The 20,818-nt window shown below is 31.2% G+C and overlaps 2 protein-coding genes across 6 annotated transcripts; both read right to left on the bottom strand.

Annotated features, from left to right (window-relative positions):
• Positions 1-8,736: 8,736 nt before the first annotated feature.
• LOC101513731 (uncharacterized) lies at positions 8,737-13,028 on the bottom strand. 4 transcript variants are annotated; one of them, XR_012163533.1, is made up of 4 exons: positions 12,676-13,027; positions 12,269-12,426; positions 11,037-11,186; positions 8,737-9,005 (listed from the first exon to the last, which is right to left on the bottom strand). XR_012163533.1 is itself a non-coding variant. In XM_027336112.2 (3 exons), the coding sequence occupies exons 1-3, from the start codon at positions 12,918-12,920 to the stop codon at positions 8,980-8,982; spliced, it is 429 nt and encodes a 142-aa protein (XP_027191913.1). In that variant the 5' UTR covers positions 12,921-13,028; the 3' UTR covers positions 8,737-8,979. The 4 variants fall into 4 exon arrangements, 1 of the variants encoding a protein (XP_027191913.1); XR_003473711.2 differs by having other exon boundaries at positions 11,047-11,186; positions 12,676-13,026; XR_003473712.2 differs by having other exon boundaries at positions 11,047-11,183; positions 12,676-13,025.
• A 629-nt stretch (positions 13,029-13,657) lies between these two features.
• Positions 13,658-17,693, bottom strand: LOC101513418 (probable plastid-lipid-associated protein 10, chloroplastic). 2 transcript variants are annotated; one of them, XM_004507501.4, is made up of 9 exons: positions 17,537-17,693; positions 17,231-17,404; positions 16,726-16,839; positions 16,292-16,426; positions 15,760-15,855; positions 14,855-14,935; positions 14,342-14,428; positions 14,082-14,137; positions 13,658-13,998 (listed from the first exon to the last, which is right to left on the bottom strand). In XM_004507501.4, the coding sequence occupies exons 2-9, from the start codon at positions 17,378-17,380 to the stop codon at positions 13,884-13,886; spliced, it is 834 nt and encodes a 277-aa protein (XP_004507558.1). In that variant the 5' UTR covers positions 17,381-17,404; positions 17,537-17,693; the 3' UTR covers positions 13,658-13,883. The 2 variants fall into 2 exon arrangements, with proteins under 2 accessions (XP_004507558.1, XP_073226058.1); XM_073369957.1 differs by lacking the exon at positions 14,342-14,428.
• Positions 17,694-20,818: the final 3,125 nt, after the last annotated feature.

Here is a 20,818-nt window from a genome sequence, read left to right as displayed (position 1 = left end):
TCCAACACTAAAATCCTCCAAACCATCCATTTCACCATCAGAATCAATAAAACGTCTCTTTCACCCTTCAAAAACACCACATAAGAAATCAAAATCATTTCCTCAACATAAACCAATAAAAACATCCTCAAATTCAATAAAATCATCCCCACTTTATCTCATTTTCTGGCCAAACCAAAACTGAAACAACACAAGTAGCACAAAAAACCAAAAGTGTAAAACGTTAATTGATAGTGTTTCAGCAAGTGTACTGAATCGTTGCAAGTAATAATTAAAACGGTAGTACCAAGTGTCGAACTCAATGATTGCGTTTTACTATCGAATTATATTTAATTACCGAAATTGAACAAAAAGTTCCCGAATTGATTGAAATAATATTTTAAATTAACAACAGTAATAAAATTGATCCTTTATAATGAGAAAAATGTCAGGGATGAGTTTCACTTTGAATCCAACCTTGGTGTCTAATTTGATCCTAGTTATTGAATTCCTTTATTGAATTATTACCGAATTCTCTTTATTATTTTTGCCCTAATGTCTTAGTGACAGAACCTTTAATTCTAAAGTAACTCATAATTCCTTGGTAGATTTAAGATTAGAATTAAGCATTACCGTATAGAAATTCTCTTGTAAATTATTGTTTTGCAACTAATTTAATTGGTTTCATGACCTGCATCTATGTCTAGACTACAAATTCATGAATTTCTCATCTCAAGCATTCGTAAAGTCCACTTCCGTTTCAAATGTTGATCAAGCAATAAAAAGCATTAAGCACAGAGATGAGAAAAATAATTCAATAAACTCATTCATATAACAAGAAATCAAATCATAAAAATAAGGGTTTCATCTTGTTACACTCATCCCTAACAAATAGGGTTTAGTTACTCATGACAGAGATAAAAAAGATAGAGATTAGAGAATAATTACAAGAAGGATTCATCAATGATTCTTGATAAAACTGCTCCAATGATGTTAGAAACGACCGTCTTTGAGTTTCTATGCTAGGGCACAAGTCTCCCAACTTCCCAATCGTGAAAAAGATCCCAAAAACAGTGAAAAATTGTATTTTTATGGTTGCTGATGCGCGTCGCGCGTCCCAGGCGCAGGAAACGCGCTCCAAGCGCACCTGTACAGTGTTGGATGGTTGGAAACGTGCCCCAGACGCAGAAAACGCGCTTCAGCGCGCTTGGACAGTGCTGAATGGCTGGAAACGCGCGTTTGGCGCGCTTTAAGCGCTCAACATCTGCTATCCGACGTATATTGCATTTTGTGCCTCTTTCGAGTCTGAATTTGGTTCTGGTGTCTTCATGAAAAATGTAGCTATGGATCTTGGCTTTCATTTTCACTTGGTTTGACTCCAATTGGACATCTATAACTCCAGATATGGCGGAAATACTCTACATATGTCATGTTGATTTCTCACCAAAATTCAGCACTTCACTAAAACAAAGTAACAACACAAAACTCTGAAAAATCCCTACTTAATCAAGGAAATAATAACATAAATGTTTCATTAAATCAAAGAGCTAAAATCAACAAAATATATCAAATAACTCCTTAAATTAACTAATGATTAAAGATAAATAAGACTAAAAACAATGAAAAATATGCATATGATGAAAAGTCATCACAACCCCAAACTTAATCTATTGCTTGTCCTCAAGCAACAATTTATTTCAGATTTTGTGCAGTTAAAAGCAAATTTAAATTCAATTTCTCAAATCAAATCAATCTCAATTTTCAAAGTTCCAACTATTACAAAACATTCATCACGCTTGATGGTTGCTTACAAAAAAGCGACACAATTTGTACACTTTAGCACTCATTCATCAAGTTCAATTCTCTCTTCACACAATCTCACCAAAATTTCTCTCAAGTGTTTAGAAAGGGTTACGAATTTATCAATCAAATCCGAGAACATGCATCACGCTACCATAGGCTTGAAAAAATTCTAGTTAGCAATCACAATGCAGCAAACACATACACTTTTGGAGGACTTTCGAGTTGTAATGGGGTTTAGGTAAGGTTAGGACATTTTGGGATAGTAGTCTTTACTATTTGGAGTTCGGCATGCATTTTCAAATTATTCTACATTATTTTATTTTTCTTCACCTTTTCATTATGGAGATTCTCAAACATTGACAAAAGAACCAAGAAGATATTATTTACCAAAGTACACAAACTGAATTTTTTTTTTTCTTTCTTCTTTCTGTACACAAACTGAATTTTTTTTCTTCTTTCTTCTTTCTGTACACAAACTGAATTTTTTTTCTTCTTTCTTCTTTCTGTACACAAACTGAATTTTTTTTCTTCTTTCTTCTTTCTGTACACAAACTGAATTTTTTTTTCTTCTTTCTTCTTTCTTTTTCCTTTTTTTTTTTTTTTTGTGAGAATCACCACCCCAACCTTAAAAGGTTGCTATCCCATGAGCAACCACAAACTTAGAATTTTATCAAGACAAAATTTTTTTTTTCTACCTAACTTCAAGTAAGGTGATTTAATTAAAGTCAGGTATTTGAATTGTAATGTGGCTAGTAACCGAAATAAAAGGGCAAGGCTCAAATGGGCTAGCAAAGGGTAAAATTTTTATAGGGTAGTTAGAAAGCTCAAACGACCAATAAAATTGCATCAATGTATGCATAAATTACAAGTAATGCAAGTCAGAGTTAGTGCAAGTTCTGAAGGGATAACACATGTCTAGATAATCACACAACAAAGAATTAAAGTGTTTAGGTCCAAAAGCTCACAGCTAGGATAATAAGAAAGAGTATGAACTATCTAAATGATGTCAAACGTGCTACTACAAAATTTATTTAATTGCAAGACTTTGACAACCATGGAGTAATAAAAAATGCATGCATTAGTGAAACTTATCGAATTGAGCAATGATATGAGCAACGAAATAGAGTTTAAATTTCAAAATCCCAAACATAAAACTTAAGACCAAAAGCAAGTTGTTAATAATTCTTCATCATAGTGCACGTTTACACACAATTAGAAAGAAACAAATTCAAATAAAAAAATAAGATTGCAAAAAAATAAAAGTTACCTCTACCTGTGGATTGCCTCCCACGAAGCGCTTCTTTAAAGTCATTAGCTTGACGTCTCAACTATTGTCAAGGTGATATATATGACAGGAAGAACACATCATCCTTCTCACCAAGAGATACATATTTCAAGTGAGGTGGCAATTGCTTGAGTTCAGCCGATGGCGTATCTTTCTTTTTCTCTACATATTCATCTTCATTCCTTTTCAACCCCTCCCATGTAGTGGGGAAACGGGGGGAGTAAGATGGTGATGCTTCTAACATGGCTAAAACCTCTTTCACCTTCGGATCTTTACTTTCTTTAACAACATCTTGGGGTAGGCATAACACTCTTTCTAATGGCATAATGTGTCCTTGATGTTCACCTTCTTCATCGACTATCGAATTAAAAATCTCAATTCGGTTGCACCCTTCTCTTTCGTTTGAATGCTCCATGGCTTTTAAAATATTGAATGTGACTGTTTCCTCATTTACCTTAAAGGTTAAGGTGCCATCTGCTACATCAATCATAGCTCGCCCTGTTGCTAAGAACGGTCTCCCCAAAATCAAAGGAATGTCATTGTCTTCCTCCATGTCTAGTACCACGAAATCCACTGGAAAAATGAACTTATCCACTTTAACCAACACATCTTCCACCACTCCATATGGGTGTTTCATTGAGCGATCTGCAAATTGTAGCATCAGTTGTGTGTCTTTGACTTTTCCAATGCCTAGTTTTTTGTATATGGATAGGGGCATAAGACTCACACTAGCCCCAAGATCACACAGCGCCTTCCTAAAAGTTCTATTTCCAATGGCGCACAGGATTGAGAAGCTTCCAGGGTCCTTGAGCTTCTACGACATTTTTCTCTGTAGTATAGCACTACATTCTTCGGTAAGCATCATTATTTCACCGCCGATTTTTCTTTTCTTCGATAGAATCTCCTTCATGAACTTGGCGTATGTTGTCATTTGTTCTAATGCCTCTGCAAAAGGAATGTTAATTTGTAATTTTTTAAAATCATCAAGGAACTTACTGAATTGTTTTTCTGTTTCTTCCTTTTTTAATCTTTGAGGAAACGGAAGTCGAATTTCTGGTTTTGGTAGTGATTCCCCTTTTTCTACCACATGTTCTTCCTCCTTTTCAAGAGTGATGGCTCCTCAACTAATGTCGGTGTGACTGTTTCCTCTAAGTGGGTTGAATTAGAAATACTTACATTTTGTTTGGCTTTAAGCGGTACTTGTTCACTTACCTTGCCACTCCTTGTTGTCACGACATTGACATTATTTCGCGGATTCATAACCGTGTCACTAGGCAAATTTCCAGTCGTTCTTTGTGCCATTTGTTGAGCAAGTTGACCTACTTGACTTTCCAGATTCTTTATGGATGTTTTTCTGGATGACTCTTGACTCTTCAATGAAAGAACTTGTGGTTGTCACTAGTTTCTCCATAGCACTCTCCCAAGCAGAATTTCTAGGTGGGAATTGGTTTGTTTGAGCTCCTTGTTGACCCTGAGAACCACCTTGTTGATCTCTCCAAGAAAAATTTGGATGATTTCTCCAACCAGGGTTGTACGTACTAGAGTAGGGATTATTCTGCCTCCCGTTATTACTAACAAAATTCACTTGTTCTAGTTCTTCTATCTCATTGTCATCCAGTGCTTCACAAGCTCCATTTTTATGTGCTCTCCCACAAAAGTTACAACTAGTAAGCTTTAGTAATTTGACAAGGGCCACTTGGGGTTGTATATTCAGCGCTACCGTCTTTGAGTTTCTATGCTAGGGCACAAGTCTCCCAACTTTCCAATAGTGAAAAAGATCCCTAAAACAGTGAAAAATTGCGTTTTTATGGTTGCTGATGCGCGTCGTGCGCCCTAGGCACAAGAAACGCGCTCCAGGCGCGCCTGGACAGTGTTGGATGGCTGGAAACGCACCCCAGGCGCAGAAAACGTGCTTCATGCGCGCTTGGACAGTGCTGAATGGCTGGAAACGCGCGTCTGGCGCGCTTCAAGCGCTCAGCATCTGATGTCCGACGTATATTACATTTTGCGCCTCTTTCGAGTCTGAATTTGGTTCCGGTCTCCTCATGAAAAATGTAGCTATGGATCTTAGCTTTCATTTGCACTTGGTTTGACTCCAATTGGACATCTAAAACTCCAGATATGACGGAAATACTCTACATATGTCATGTTGATTTCTCACCAAAATTCAGCACTGCACTAAAACAAAGTAACAACACAAAACTTCGAAAAATCCCTACTTAATCAAGGAAATAATAACATAAATGTTTCATTAAATCAAAGAGCTAAAATCAACAAAATATATCAAATAACTCCTTAAATTAACTAATGATTAAAGATAAATAAGACTAAAAACAATGAAAAATATGCATATGATGAAGAGTCATCATTAACCATCCAAAAATATTCCACTAGAATGTTCTCCATCAATTCAACTCCACCAGAACATTTTTCACGCAAAGCTCAAACCTAACCAAAACCCCATAAGAAAATAATTTCAAAAATCCTTATCCCACATCTACTCTCAATCAAATACCAAATAATCTATCAAGACAAATGGTATGAAATACCAATTGGGATTGAACGCGTCTTTGTGTTTGATAACATTTAGTTTGAAGGAATCTCAATCGAATAACACATGGACGTTCTTGACTGGTCTGAATTCCTATAAATTTCAGAGTCTTTCTATCTAGAAGTCATTTGTGCTTTCTACTGCAAAGCTCAAACTTTACCTAATAAAGGTTTGCTTGTCACCACTTTAAAAGGGGTTGAAATCTGCCTCACTCCTGCAATTTTGGCTGAAATTATGCAGTCAACCATTTTTCAAAAAGATTGTTACTTTACCCTAAATGTCAAAGATGCAATTTTTATTGAGCTCTTCATTCTGTGATAACCACCAGCTTTGTATCTACATATTTTAAACCCCTTTCCAATTTCAACAATATAAGTCAGCATTCCATTCTTTCGCATTGTGGCAGTCACGAGTATGTCTCTGACAATGATGGCCTAATCATATATCACTTCCTCCCCAGCCAAAAACTCAACCTCCACTATATCATCATACAGAACACGATAACCTCAACCAATCGAGATTACAAAAGGAATATCATTTCATATGGTATGTTTCTAACCAAATTTTTTAAATATTCCAATGTCCTTCTAAAAATATGAAAAATCCTTCATCAAAATTTCAAAATTCTCTAGCAAAAACTTCTTTCACATGAAGAAAGATTCATCACTTCCACCAACTATGTAAATCCTTCGAGTTCAATCTCATTTCTCTCTTGGTTCCTCCAACAAAAGAAAGCCTTCTAAAAGAACAACCTCTTTAAACCCAAATACTCATAAATGTGGGGTTAATATTCCTCAAGAACGTTATCATTTTTAGCAAAGCGTTCTTCCTTTCATTACCACTCCATCATCATCCAACTCGCAAATGCTCATGCTTTTTGTATTCCAACACCACAATCACTTCAAAGTCATTTTTGCTCCAAAATTCATTTTGAATGAACATCTCAAATGGCTCCAGTTTTTTTCTCCCCGCCAAAACCCATATTTTCCTTGTTTGAAATTAACAAATATATTTCTTTTCCGGATTTGGACCTTTATGGTTACTTTATTCCTCAGACACAATCCATGTCCAGTACTCTCTTTGCTATTGGATTTGACTTTTGCCACACTTTCATCTTCTGTACTACAATTGTTCCTTCTCTACAGCTTCTCAATATGTGGATGAAGACCTTGTCCTCCAAAATACTCCAAGATAAGACACGAAAGAATATCCTAAGATTTTCAAAGCCCTTCGAACTATCATTGATAGACAAGTTCATCATGATATGGAGAACACAATTTTAAGGGGTTGGATGGGTATTCATTTAGCTCCCAATCTGGGACTTGAACCAATTCTTCCTAATTCGCCTCCTATTTTTTTGATGCCCAGACCTACCATATCCTCATCCTCTGATGGCTCCTCTCCATCTTTATCCTTTTGAAGTTGTATTTGTTTTGGATTCCTTCAACCTCTTTTTGTTATGACAAAAGGGGAAAAGTAGAAATTAGATTTAAGAAGTATTTTTTATCTCATTATGTACTTCTTTGTTTTACCTTTTTTTTTTGTTGAACCATATGTACGAACACTATTATTATTATGAATGAAGAATAAATATTTTTATTTGCCTTTTTCTTTATTCACCACAACAACATTAATATTTCAGAGTTCTTCTCACTGCTAATTCGGGTCAATGGTCTCGATTCCTTTTTGAGACTCAATAAATTAACTACATAAACATAAAGGTTTATAAAAAAATTGTTCACCACCAAAACTTATCCAACTACATTATAATTCCAAATTAAATCTCTTTCATACACAAAACTTTTAAAACCAAGTGATGCATTATTTATTTAAAACTAAATAAAAATGGAGATTTTCTAAACCACATATACACACACTGGACAATTCAAATCTTTATGGAAGATTTTTTTTTTTTATCTTTCAAGTACTATCAGTTCAACCATTAGAGCTAATAAAGTACTCTAAACGAGTTGCAAGCAGACTTCACCACTGGCAATAGTAATAATTTTCAAATTTGTATAAATGGTCAGAATTGAAACAACATTTCAGTACACCAATTCAAAATATTAATTCAAATATGAACAAAATTAAAACAAGGCAATGTTTCAATTTAATGTTGAAGCAAGATACATGTTTGAGAACTGAGTTTATAAAATGAATCTTCTTTGTTTCAGGCAATATATAGTACTGCATTGAGCAAATTTTACAACAATTATCACCAAACTACTTTGCAAAAAATTGAGAAAATCTTGAACAACAAAGTCTGAACATAATTGACAACAATAATGACAAACTTCAAACAAAGTTTAGACTTGAAATTTTGAAGAACATTGATACAAACAATTGATCCTACTTTGAACATCAAATACTTATAAAAAAATTCAAACATAATTATTATTTGAATATTGAGCACTTATACAAACAAATATTTATCTAAGTGTGATATAGTGTTAGACGCATACATATCATCTTATTTAGAGTTAAACACGTACAAAATAAACTCTTGTAATTTAGTCCGTGAGTGACTGCTGTTTTTGCTCAATGTGTTGTAGGAACAATCAGAAGGTTGGGTAGATTTTACTGAGTGAGATTAAGTGATTTTTGTAATTCAAGTTAAATTACAGAAATCCTTCATGTGAAGGTACCGGATGTAACTAGACAGGTTAGTGGTGAAGTAGTATAAAATTCATCTTGTGTTCTTCTTCTTTCTTTTGCTTTTTTTTTTTAATTGCTTTGATCACCAAGTCACAATTAAATTTCAAAAATAGTTTTAACAAATCATAACACAATTTACACCTCTTCCTTTTTATGTTATTGAAACTTCAATGATGTCTTAATAGTTCCAAATTCAGGCAGACAATGTAATACTATGAATGGTAACATGAAAGATAGCTATCACATCAGGCCTATGTGTTTAGCATTGATAGTATAGCTTTCTTAATCAATCATGATGCAGAGGGTTTTGTTTTAGGTTAATAAGCCTACTTGTATGACATTACCTATTAGATTTTTTCAACCATAACTATATTTGTTAATTATTATTATTATTATTACGACAAAATTTAAGTGTATTTTGTTATATATTTTTCGTGTAGTTCTTAATTTAATCAATTATAAGTTAGATTTCAAGACAATTTATTTGAGTCATATATACTTATACATTTTCCAAAAGAATTGGGCCTTGATGACATTAAATTTGCTTTGAGAATGTCTTGTTTGCTAATAACCTAACCAAGAAGATGGTATAGGCTGAAACCTACTTTTAGCACATGCCAACATATCATAATAATCTACATGGTTGAAGCAATCACGGAAATCAGTAAAAAGCTTTTCAAACACCCTCCATTGAACTTTCACTGATCTAGTGTAAGGGTATCGAAGATAAACCTGCAGAAAGTTATTGCAAAATTAATTACAATTTCAGAAAGAAAGAAGAAAAAAAAAAACTTGAAGAAAACTTATTTAATAGTAGCATTGTTGTGATTACAATTTAAATTTTTTTTTTATTGTATATTAAATAGTAAGAAAATTTATACACAACTTTAAGGTTTAAGTTTAAATTTAAGATATGATATCTAATTTAATAATATCGATATTTTTTAGTTAAGTTAGGTTTTATGAAAATGGTAATTTAAATTCTAAAAGTAGAGTAATGTTATACTTTATTTTAAAAAAATAAAAACAAATTATACAATTGATATTACAATTATTGATTTAAGTCATTAATAAAAGAAAAATAAATAAATAAAATAATATTGATAATTGAGAGAATGAATTACATTAAATATTATATAGATTTACATAATTAATTAGATAAATAATTAATTAATTAATTAATTAATTAATATAACTAATTAAATAATTTAACTAATCAATTAAGATATTTAATAATAGACAATTGAGTGAATTATACCAAACAATAATATAAAATTGGTTTGTTATATGAGAAAGCATAAAGGATAGATTGATACAAAGAATTTAAGTGGTCATATAGTAAATCTTTTTAAATTTAACGGTCTTTATAATTGTTACACCATATAACAATAATAGATTATCTAAATACAAAATGTAAAAGATTAGGTAGTGTTAGTGTTTCGATGATTTTAAAAAATTTATTTTCATTTTATTTAACCGAAAGAAGAAAGACATATATCATAGCAACCAGTAAAAGAAGATCCGTCTATTTTTTTTTTTTTTTACTAAGATTGCATGCTTTTTCACAAGTATAATACTCTCTCAATTGCTTAATACAAGAAACAATAAAAAAGAAAACAGAAACTAAGGAGTTTATATAAAAGTAAATTACAATTATCGGTTAATTTTGAATTTAAAATTTAAAAGTATTAAGTTATTTTTTTAAATTATTTAATGTCAATCAAAATATTGCTTAAATTTTCTAATCTTCCAACTAATTACCAAAAAATTATTTTATCTAACATTAAATAATTTGATGAAACAATTTAATATTTTATAAATTTGATATCTCACAATATTTAAAATTTCAAATACCCAAAATAGTAATTTAATTATGTAATGATATAAAATTGAAATGTGATTGTAAATCTATCCCTAATATTAAATGTTATTTACCATCCATGTGTTGTTTACCATCATGTGAGTTTATATTTCTAATCAAATAGAGGTATATAAAAAGAATTCTAATGATTATTAGTACACCTAAAAATGAGTTTTTTTTGTTCTTCTTATAATAAGGATCAAAACACACTAAAAAATTTCTTAAAATAAGACTAGAGGTACGGAGCGACTATGATGGTGTGAAACAAGATTAATGGTATATGGTTTAGATTTTTTTTAAAAAAAATAATATTTAATTGCAGTTTTAGTTTTTTTATTTGTATTGAATTTGGTCTCTTTATTTTAAAATATGATAGTTTTGATCCTCATTCTGATTTTTTAACTATAAAATGGTGATGTGATATGTTTTAAATAACGTATCATATGATATGATGATGTAAAATGATTAATATTCATGAAATTACAATAAAATCATATAAAAATTAATTTTTGACTTTGAAATTTTTTTATTTTTGTAATTTAATTAATGATATATAGATAATTAATGCATCTAGACGAGTTCTATATTATGAATTGTATGTCACATTATTTGAAATATGTCAAATCGTTATTTTTTAATTCAAAAATTTAAGTGAGAGACCAAAACAATTGATTTTTAAAATAAGATGACTAATTATTTGAATTGGTTAAAATCGATGGACCAAAACTACAATTAAACTTTTTTTTTAAGAGTATTAAGACTCAAATATTTGCTTCAAAGTCTCTCAAACGATTTCAATTTTTTTTAAGAAAATTAATACTCGATATTTGAAATTTAAACATAAATTCTAAAATGTTTGAGCCCGCTTGAGAGGTAGTATAAAAAATACATATTATACTAACTTAAACTTACATCCCCTTCTTGTGCAAGACGTTTAAGCAAGCAAAAGGTGTGCTGGTTTTCTTCCAAATTATCAACAACTGCAACCCAAATTCAAGATGCAAGTTCATGGGCTACGTCTCTTGACTTGCCACAAGCAATGAACTGATCTTCTAAATGAAAAACAAAAAAGGGATGATCAAAGTTCTAATAATAATAATAATAAAGAAAAATGGACACGCACCATCAATATAATTGAGTTTTAAATTGTCGTCTAATAAAAATTGAAATAGTTTAGTTTTTTAAAAACAATAGTTACAATTTATGTATACGTAACAACACGATTGGTTTTTACGGTGTTAGATTTAATATTATGACACATTTTGTTGGTGCTCAATGAGCGCTTAATGGCTCATAAGGTATTATCTACCTTAGACGGAAGTATTATTCTCTCATCTTAAAATTTTATTGAGCAAAAAAAATTATGACATATTTGATAACTTTAATTGCATTTTCGTATACAAAATCCATCATTAGATTCAAAGTTACTATCAAATATACTTTTTCTATTAAATTTGACATTAATTTAAAATTATTTATTATATCAATGAAATATATCAAAATTAACTTGATTAATAAAAGTTATTAACATGTTAATTTATTATAATAATAAAGTTTAACTATAACTTTAATTCTCATATTTCTACTAATTCACGAAATTAGTCATCTTATTTTAATAGTCAAATAATTTTAGTCTCTTTCTCTAATTTTTTAAATAAAAAATAGCGACGTAATATATTTTAAATAACGTATCATATGATACGATAATTAAAACAATCATAAAATCTAAACAACAATCCAACTTATATAAGAACAAGATAAACCAACATAAAAAAACAGCATAAATATATATATATATATATATATACTTCTATAATCTATATATATTAATAAAAAATGCTATTTTGATATGGTTTATTTTACTATCATTTTTACCTTTCAGAGTTTTTTCTTTTAAAACTATTCTATCACATTATTCACTTCACTTTTATAACTTAAAGAGAGATTTTCTTTTTTACAACAGAAAGCTAAAATAAATTATATAAAAAACATACAATAATTTAAAAATACATTTTTTATTTATAGATGAGATGATATAATTACTACAAAAAAAATACATACATAATTATGAGATTTCAATTTGGAATATATATATAACAATAGAAGTAAATAGTGTGGGAAATAGCACACTCACCAATCATGGTTCCGTGAAGTATTCCACTATGAGGAGGTATAATAGAAAGTTGAAGTTGTTCTTTCAAAAACAGATAACCGTGCCCAACAATCTCGTCTACTTGTATATCACAATCATATGCCAATATATGTTCACTTATATGTAAGGCCATGAATCTCCTAAAATCATTACCATACAATATCAATTTTATGAAACATTTAACTAATTTAATATAGACTATAAACTATATTATACTTTATTTTCTCTTACATGGAATACAAATCAAAATTAATATATTTACTCTAAAAACAAAAAAATAGTATTTGAAAAGTTAATATATCTTATCTAAAGATTTATATACTAGATAAATCAATTTTTCAAATTTTCTTCTTACTTATATTTCATTTCAGATGGAGTATGATACCTACCTCTTGGCTAAAGAACTTTGAGGAATGGATTTGGGCCATGTTTGAGCAGGATTGATGAATGGATAGATGTGAAAAAGAGCTGCTTGCCAGAAGCATTCGGTATGGAAAAGAGAAGCCCAATGCTTATTCACACATGATATTTGAGCCCAATCACTTACTTTTGTTCTTATGAATATCTCTATTATCACATGATTTGGAAGCTTCTCTATATCAATTAGTATCTCTTTTGAAATTTTCCTCTCCATAGAAATTTCTTCTTCTATGGGTTCTATTCATACATAGAAAATAGAATGAAAGTGTAAATAGAGCTAGGTTGGATGAAAATGAGGATGGTGTTCCAAACACGCATCATTATTAAGATATATATGATGATGGATATGGTTGGTTGAAAAATTATTGAATATTATTTATTTATATATTTATTATTATTATATGGGGTGATGTTGTTGTTGCTATTTTTCCACCTAACCACGAATTATTTTAATTTGAACCAAAACTAGAAAAGCAAAACAAATAGTTTACTGTAATATGGGTCCTCATATATTTATTTTCACATCATCAGCCTTTTTAAGTTCACCATCTAGTTTCAATACATTATCATACTTCTGAACAATTTTATTTGATATTTATTTGGATCCTTGTATTTTCCATTTTAGGCTCGGATTGAACTCTAAGAGGGCTCAAGTAACTTGACAAGATTTCAAGTTTAAATAATGAACTATATGTATACAATCTGTAGTTTCATAAAACCACATCCAATTAGCATTGGAAAACAAAAATGTAGATCCAAACACATTAGTAATCTTAATGCATTAAGAAAGATGGAAGCTTTATAGCTTTTACTTGAATTCCATGTTTAAACCAAAAAAAGGAAGTTATTTGAGATTATTTCTTCACCCCTCTCTCTCTCTCTATGTTTTTTGCTTGATCCAAATGATGCATTTTTTGAGTGCGGAGTTTAAACAACAATAAGCTAGGCATCTTATATCAAAAGCTATATTGAGCACAAACTATATCAATATACAATAATGAAAATGAAATCAATAGATACAAAACAAAAAGTAGCATTTCAAATAATATATCACAATTCACAACAATTACATATTATGTCTTATCCAATCTATTTCTTCATCTCTGTATCGACGGCTCATTGAGTATTACTGTTATTGCAGACAAGCAATGAGACTTAATCAACAGATCAATGCTCATCAGTAAAGCGATTGAGCTCGTGTAAACACAAACACTCCTCCTCCACCAACAGCACGACCCAAAAGCATATTATCATCCAAATAACTCAGGTAATATAGTCCTCCGACCGATTCCCTACAATCCAAAAGAACATCATGTGCATAATTTTCCAATAAAGACACTAATTATGTCAACAAAGTGGCTCATCATATATATACCTTCCTGGATCCCTCACAGGGAATTGAGCCTTGAAAGAACGAAGATATTGCAAGATCTGCAGAAGAAAAGCACACTGTATAAGTTAACCATTATGTTGTATACTACCATTGGGTGATTCACATTATACATATTACCAAAGTTTTAGATTTGATGCAGAAACAGCTTTGTGACTTAAGTTATTGATGTCAATGGTATCTTGTATCGAATGCTAGTAAGACAGCGCATTCAAATGAAACAGATAAAACTAAGGTTGATTGACCTGTAAATTTATAAAAGATCGTGGTAGTATTGCTGGAGCTAACAGAGCCTGCACCTGTTCACTAATATTTATATCTTGAACTGTGATCTGCCAAATATGAATTGCACAATTGTTATAACATCCAAAGAAGGAAATGTCATATTCATACCATAATATCGAAATATATGATAATTTTTCTCTCAATCTTAGTGATGTGGAAGTGAAATTTTAGCGATCAACATCATAATAACAAGTCAGATTATACACATTACGCCAAGCATTTGCATTAGGCTTCAATAGTTTTCGAGGAGTAATAGTAATATGCATAAACCATATAATAAAATTTGGAGATAGGACGTGGAAAAAATGTTAATACTTATAATGAACATCAAAAGCAAAATTGAATCATTGAACAAACCTTTTATTAACAAAAGAGAAATTATGTATCATGTACTAAAAATACCCAGTCTGCTTATAGATCTAATGTATCTCAACCAAAGTAAATAACATGTGTTGTGGAAACAAAATGATTACCTCTTGAAACTGAAGGTAGATATTACGGACAGATACAAGAGTAAACTTGGCAGATACAAGCAAAGTAGCACCTTCTTGTTCCTGCATAAGAGCAACAAAGCTCAAGCATAAGAATCTCATCAAATTTTGTTTTTCCAACTATCTATGGTTAGGTTAGGTGTTAGCCAGAGAAAAAAAATGTGCAACTCCTAGAAACAAAGTAACTGGCTTTTATGCTTTTTGACAAAAACTGTGAAATTCTTAGTAAGCAACAACATGCAGATCACAGGTCTTGAACTTACTCAACGTGTCTACTGCAATGGAAGCTTAACTGTTAAAGCACATGTCATGTTCAAGTACATTAATAGTTCTTAATCCATTGTTAATTTTTTCCTAAGGATGAAGTATACCTATGCAATGCAACGCACTTTCAATTATATGAAAAGTTACCACTAGTAACAGGAACAAAAAATTACATTTTTTGCCATGAATTTTAAGGGGTTTGTTTACTTTGTGAAAATATTTCCTATTTTCATTTCCTAAAGTTTGTGTTGATTTTACTTGTTAATTAAGAGGTAAGAGACTATTGGAGTGAACAATGCATCTTTGCTAACTAACATTTTATCTTCTCTCCATGACAATGGTTCACTTCAAGAGTCTCTCATCAAGGTAAAATAAACACACATTTTAGAAAATAAAAGTACAATATTTTCACAAAATAAATGGGGTCTAAGAGAGCATAATAAAGAATCAATTGAGGAGTAGCTAAACTCTGTATAATAGAAGAGTGAAGTATGATCACAGACTAACAGTTAGTTAGAGAAATCAAAAGTCAGAATTCCAAATTCTGAACTTTTCATAAGTATGAACTTCATTGCAGCCAGCTAAAGAAAAAAGTAAAAAGTAAAGGAAAGACATTGTTTTACCTCTAACAAATTTGGAATACTCCATTGAACAACATTACGAATAACGCCTCCATCGGTGTTACCACGGCATTCAAATTTCTGAAATATCTGTCCAACCTATCTCGACATGGAATCAAACAAAGTAATAATAAAATGGTTAGAGAATAACAGGAAAGACTACAATAGCATCGATTGAAGCAAAAGATAACCACAGAGACCTTCACAAATGCATTTCACAGATATAATAATAGTTGTGAACAAGCATAGTACCTAACTTGTAGAAATCATTTAAATGAGAAGACTCCCGAGGAAGCAAGGTACGCATAAAAAAGTTGGAGCTCATTTACTTTGTGAAAAAAAATTCTACTTTCATTTTTCTAAAATTTGTGTCAATTTGATTTGTTAACAAAATTATAAGAGACTCTTGAAAACAACTAGTATGTTATGTTAAAATCCACACTCTCGTGTCATCCCTTGAGTTAGTAGTTGAAAGATGACAATGTTAAAAAAGATGCAATTGTTGAGTTGAGGGAATCCAGGTTAGTAAGTATACTTGAAAGAAAGGAAGTGTAGCAGCAGCTTGGAAGAGAATGAGAACATCAGAAGCAGAAGTATATTGCAGGCGCCATGTTCCATCCAACTTGTCCAAATCAATTGGCTCACCCTTGTTGCTCCCTTCCACATTCACCTACCAATGCCATTGAAAATAATAAGCAAGTACTCCCTTTGACCCTTATTATAAAAACACTCACTTTTTGAGATTTTTTTGTCCCCTTAATATAAGGCATTTTTCAAAATTCTACCTGCATTACTGAATTCTTTACGAAAATGTCCATATCTGATTTACCATTTGACGAAGGTAAATTCTTTTTACATATGATGATATCAATAATTATAAGGGTATTCTTTACGAATTGTTTTCTTAATATCTAAGAATTTTGTATAATAAACGGCATAGAGAGTATGCAAGAGAGTAGTAGTACATACAAGAGCTTCTTCTATAAAAGAACGTTGATGAGGAGTTGTTAAGAGGCCTCTTTGTGTGTCTTGTAGAGAGGTCAAAAGTTCATGTTTTTTGTTCTCTAACTCTGAATCATATGCCTTCACTTCAAAACCAAATCATTAATTAATTAATACATAAATAAGAACGGATAACTAATTAATAGATAAACCATCATTCTAGTCTTTGAAGGCGTAGGTTGTTGTCTCTTTAGTCCCTACCTCAGTCAAAAATCCAAATTAATCATTGAATCGTCAAAATACTTCATGAAACATACAACTTACTATCATAAAAGTCCCTGAAAGATAAAATTTATTGTCAAAATAATCACGACAGTTATAACGTCATAAACTAAACTGACCGACATTTTGATGATTCCACTAACTTGGGTTTTTTTCTGAGTTAGAAACCAAAATAACAACGTCATATGTTTTCAGAGACTAAAATGATGGTTTACCTTTAATTAATTAATTAGAAAGGGAAGTAACTAACCTGGGGAGCAGATAGCATGGCCATGGAAATGGAGAGTTTCTTACTAACATTGTAATTGTAATTGTTGAGTCTATGCTTCTTGCTAATAGTAGTACATAGTGGTGATGATGGAGGGTACAAATACAACCCTAAATTCAAACCCAATTCCATTCCCAAACACTACAATTGCGCAACCTATATATGTTTCACACATTATTACTACTATCTTCTAAATTTAGGATTATATATATATATATTTATATGCCCGAAAAATAATCAAACAGTTAATATATGAACCATAAGCCAAATAAAATAAAATTAAATTACCTTTATTTTTCCCTTTGCTCAACTTCCGCAGTGCCAAGCCAAGCTTCTTCTTCTCGGAAAGGAAAACCCCACACATACGCTCACATTTTTGCCATCACACAGTTTTTATTTTATTTCTTCTTTGTGATAATATTGTTATTTCTTTTTGAAATAAAAATGTTTATTTGTATTAGAGAAGACTACATGTGTCAAAATTGTCGTCATTAACTCTTCTTATTTTCTAACAAACGAAAGTCATTAACTCTTCTTATTTTCTAACAAACGAAAAATTACACAAAGATGTGATTATTGCCTAAATGTCTTTTATACATTTTGTTTTTACTATAATGTAATTAATATTCATATTAGTGAGTGTGATAACATTTATTGTTGGTATTTTTTATTTTAAGAAAACACTTTTAGAACTAATAAAATACTATAAATAAAAATATTTTATTGAGGAAAAAAGAAAATAAATGTTATATTAATATTATAAAATGATAAATAATTTAATTCTTAGAAAAACTATAAATAAAACACTTATTATGAAATAGATGAATATATATTAAATAAGTCTCCTTAATCTTACTGATTTTTGTTTTTCCTTTTTATATATAGTACTAGATGGAGAATGAACAAAAGTAAATTATGCTTATTATATTTAATGCTATTACAATATACCCTTTTCATTAATTTTAAATTTACTTTTTTCCTATATAACTTTTTTTCTTACAGAACAAATTCCCATGAAAAACAATCTTAAAATATAAAAGTTGATATGATTCTTAAGAAGAACAGTTCCTCTAAATTCACGATCAAAATATAAATCATGACTAACCTTCATGTTAATTTATTTCCATGACCAACCTTTTTATATTTCCATGTTAATTACTTTCACTTTCAATTATGAGTTTTGTCATTTTCTATTTTCTTTTTTTTACTTTTCTAAACTATTACATTCCTCTCAAAATATAAATCATTCTAACAAATATACATGAATTAAAAAAATTAATTAATTTCAATGTCATTCTAAACTCTCGATTATTATCATCTCAATATCAGTTTATATTTGATATAAATATGCAACCATCTCATTCAAAATTGAATGAGAATAGCACTGGACACAATACTGGTATGTTTACATGTATAACTTTTCATTGTTATTTTTTGTTTCTTTCTAAACATAATCTAGCCATGAGTACTCAATAAACAATTCAATATTGCTACCAACACCCTCCAAATTGCTATTCACACCCCTCAAAATTAAAAAAAAATAAAATGCTCTTCCCTTTATTTCATCTTCTTCATAACATTACTTCTTCATAACATCTTCTTCCTCTTCATTCTACATTCTATATTTTCATTGTTGTTCATTCTATCATCATCAATCATCATCCACCATTTTCATCAATCATCATCCACCATTTTCATCAAACATCTTCATCAATCATCAACCAAGTTCATCAAGTTATTATCATTGTTGTGAATCAAGTAAGTAATAATCATTCTTTGTTTTTGTTGTGTTATGTTGTTTTGTTTTATCTATTTAAGAATACAATGCCTGAAAATTGAAGAAAAGTAGTTTTCATTTTTGATGAAGAAGACAACCTTCGTTGCCCTAAACCCAGAAACGTATGTGAACATAGTTCACGTACGCAAACTAGTTTTCAAAAACCCAGAAACGTGCAAAAATTTCAAATCTAAACCATACGTGAACTCAGTTCACGTATGTGTACGTGAATTAAAATTACATACCTTTACGTGAATTGAGTTCACGTAAATGAAGGAATTCAGTTCACGTTCACATACGTGAACTGAGTTCACGTAAGGTTTGGCATTCAGTTCACGTACGTGAACTGAATTCACGTAATTTCTAGATTTTTGAACTGCTTCTGTTTACATTTTTTTAAATGATTTTCGTTTTGCAGATATGGTGCGCACTATGTTTACTGACATAGAGGGTCGTGTTATACTTAACGAGGGCACTTCTAATGCGGAGTCTAATGCGAACAGTCATCGTATTAGGCCAACTGCTTTTGCAAGGGCACAACGACGACGAGTACAGCGGCAACAGGAAGAAGCCCAACCTGAACCCCAAACAGCTGATATAGATGAACCTCCACAGGATGTTGGATATCCTGGTGGTCCGGTTGATAGTTATGTCCTTAGGACATTTGGCGATCATGTTGCGACTCGACTCTGGGATGGCGAGGTAATTTTCTCAATCAAATTAAGTTAAATTATATTTTTTAACATTTATATTTAACATATATTTTTTGCTTAAATAATTTCAGGATCGGGGAGAATTAAGGGTGTTCAGCAATGGGAAAAAATTAAAAGAAGCTGTTATTGAAGACGAAGAGGTTGAGCAACTAGTTAAAAGCTCGGGATTGTATTCGTTACTAAAATGCAGCTATGAAATGATTGACAAAGGGATCATTTCTGCATTCGTAGAGAGGTGGCATCGTGACACCAGTAGCTTTCATCTCCCTATTGGTGAAATGACGATTACTTTGGACGACATGTCATCTCTGTTGCATATTCCCATTACCGGTGCATTCTTCAGTGTTAATGTATTTAACAAGGATGAAGGTGCAAATATATTGGCAGAGCTTCTTGGAGTTAGTCACGGTGTTGCTTATGCAGAATTTAATGTGACGCGGACAGCCACGGTTAGGTATAGTTGGTTACTTGACGTATACCACCAGCGTTGTCGTGAGCAGCGTTGACAGATGATTGCGAGAGCATTTCTGTTGTTTTTGGTCGGTTGCACACTCTTCAGCGATAAGAGTGCATACGAAGTTAGTGTTGCCTATCGTGAGTGCTTCTGAGACCTTAATTCTTGCGGGGGATATGCATGGGGTGCAGCTGCTCTTGCTTATCTTTATGAAAATCTTCGAGAAGCCAACATGCATCAAACCAGAATTGTTTCTGGGTATTTGACACTTTTACAAGTAAACTGTATGATTGTTTATTGTGTTTATAATTTTTATTATTAATGGTTCTAAACTAATGATATGTTATTATATATGTGCAGGCATGGGTCTATGAGCATTTTCCTACATTATGTAGAGATTGTTGTAGACTTTCTGCTAGTTATGTTGAAGACTATCCTAGAGCACTTAAATGGAAGCCTAAAAGGGATAAGGGTTTGGTTCTTCCATTTAGGAAAGCTCTTGATGTTGATGAGGTCTGTTGGACACCATATGAGGACCATCGACTGAAGCGGCCTTTCGAAGATGTATCTTTATTTCGAGGGTGGATACGTTGGGGTCCGAAGATGTATGCTCATCTGCCAGACAG

The sequence above is a fragment of the Cicer arietinum genome, chromosome 6 (assembly GCF_000331145.2).
Source record: "Cicer arietinum cultivar CDC Frontier isolate Library 1 chromosome 6, Cicar.CDCFrontier_v2.0, whole genome shotgun sequence".
NCBI lineage: Eukaryota > Viridiplantae > Streptophyta > Magnoliopsida > Fabales > Fabaceae > Cicer > Cicer arietinum.
This window is presented reverse-complemented; position numbering and strand designations above follow the sequence as displayed.

What these genes read in the sequence shown, in the direction of transcription:
- LOC101513418 (XM_004507501.4), bottom strand. Translation starts at nt 17,380, where the DNA reads ATGGAATTGGGTTTGAATTTAGGGTTGTATTTGTACCCTCCATCATCA. An exon ending in CCATGCTATCTGCTCCCCAG is followed by an intron (nt 16,840 to 17,230) that starts GTTAGTTACTTC and finishes TTTGAAGTGAAG; the next exon opens with GCATATGATTCAGAGTTAGA. An exon ending in GTATTCCAAATTTGTTAGAG is followed by an intron (nt 14,936 to 15,759) that starts GTAAAACAATGT and finishes GCTCTTATGCAG; the next exon opens with GAACAAGAAGGTGCTACTTT.
- LOC101513731 (XM_027336112.2), bottom strand. Translation starts at nt 12,920, where the DNA reads ATGGAGAGGAAAATTTCAAAAGAGATACTAATTGATATAGAGAAGCTT. An exon ending in CAAAGTTCTTTAGCCAAGAG is followed by an intron (nt 12,427 to 12,675) that starts GTAGGTATCATA and finishes TAATGATTTTAG; the next exon opens with GAGATTCATGGCCTTACATA. An exon ending in ACTTCACGGAACCATGATTG is followed by an intron (nt 9,006 to 12,268) that starts GTGAGTGTGCTA and finishes AACTTTCTGCAG; the next exon opens with GTTTATCTTCGATACCCTTA.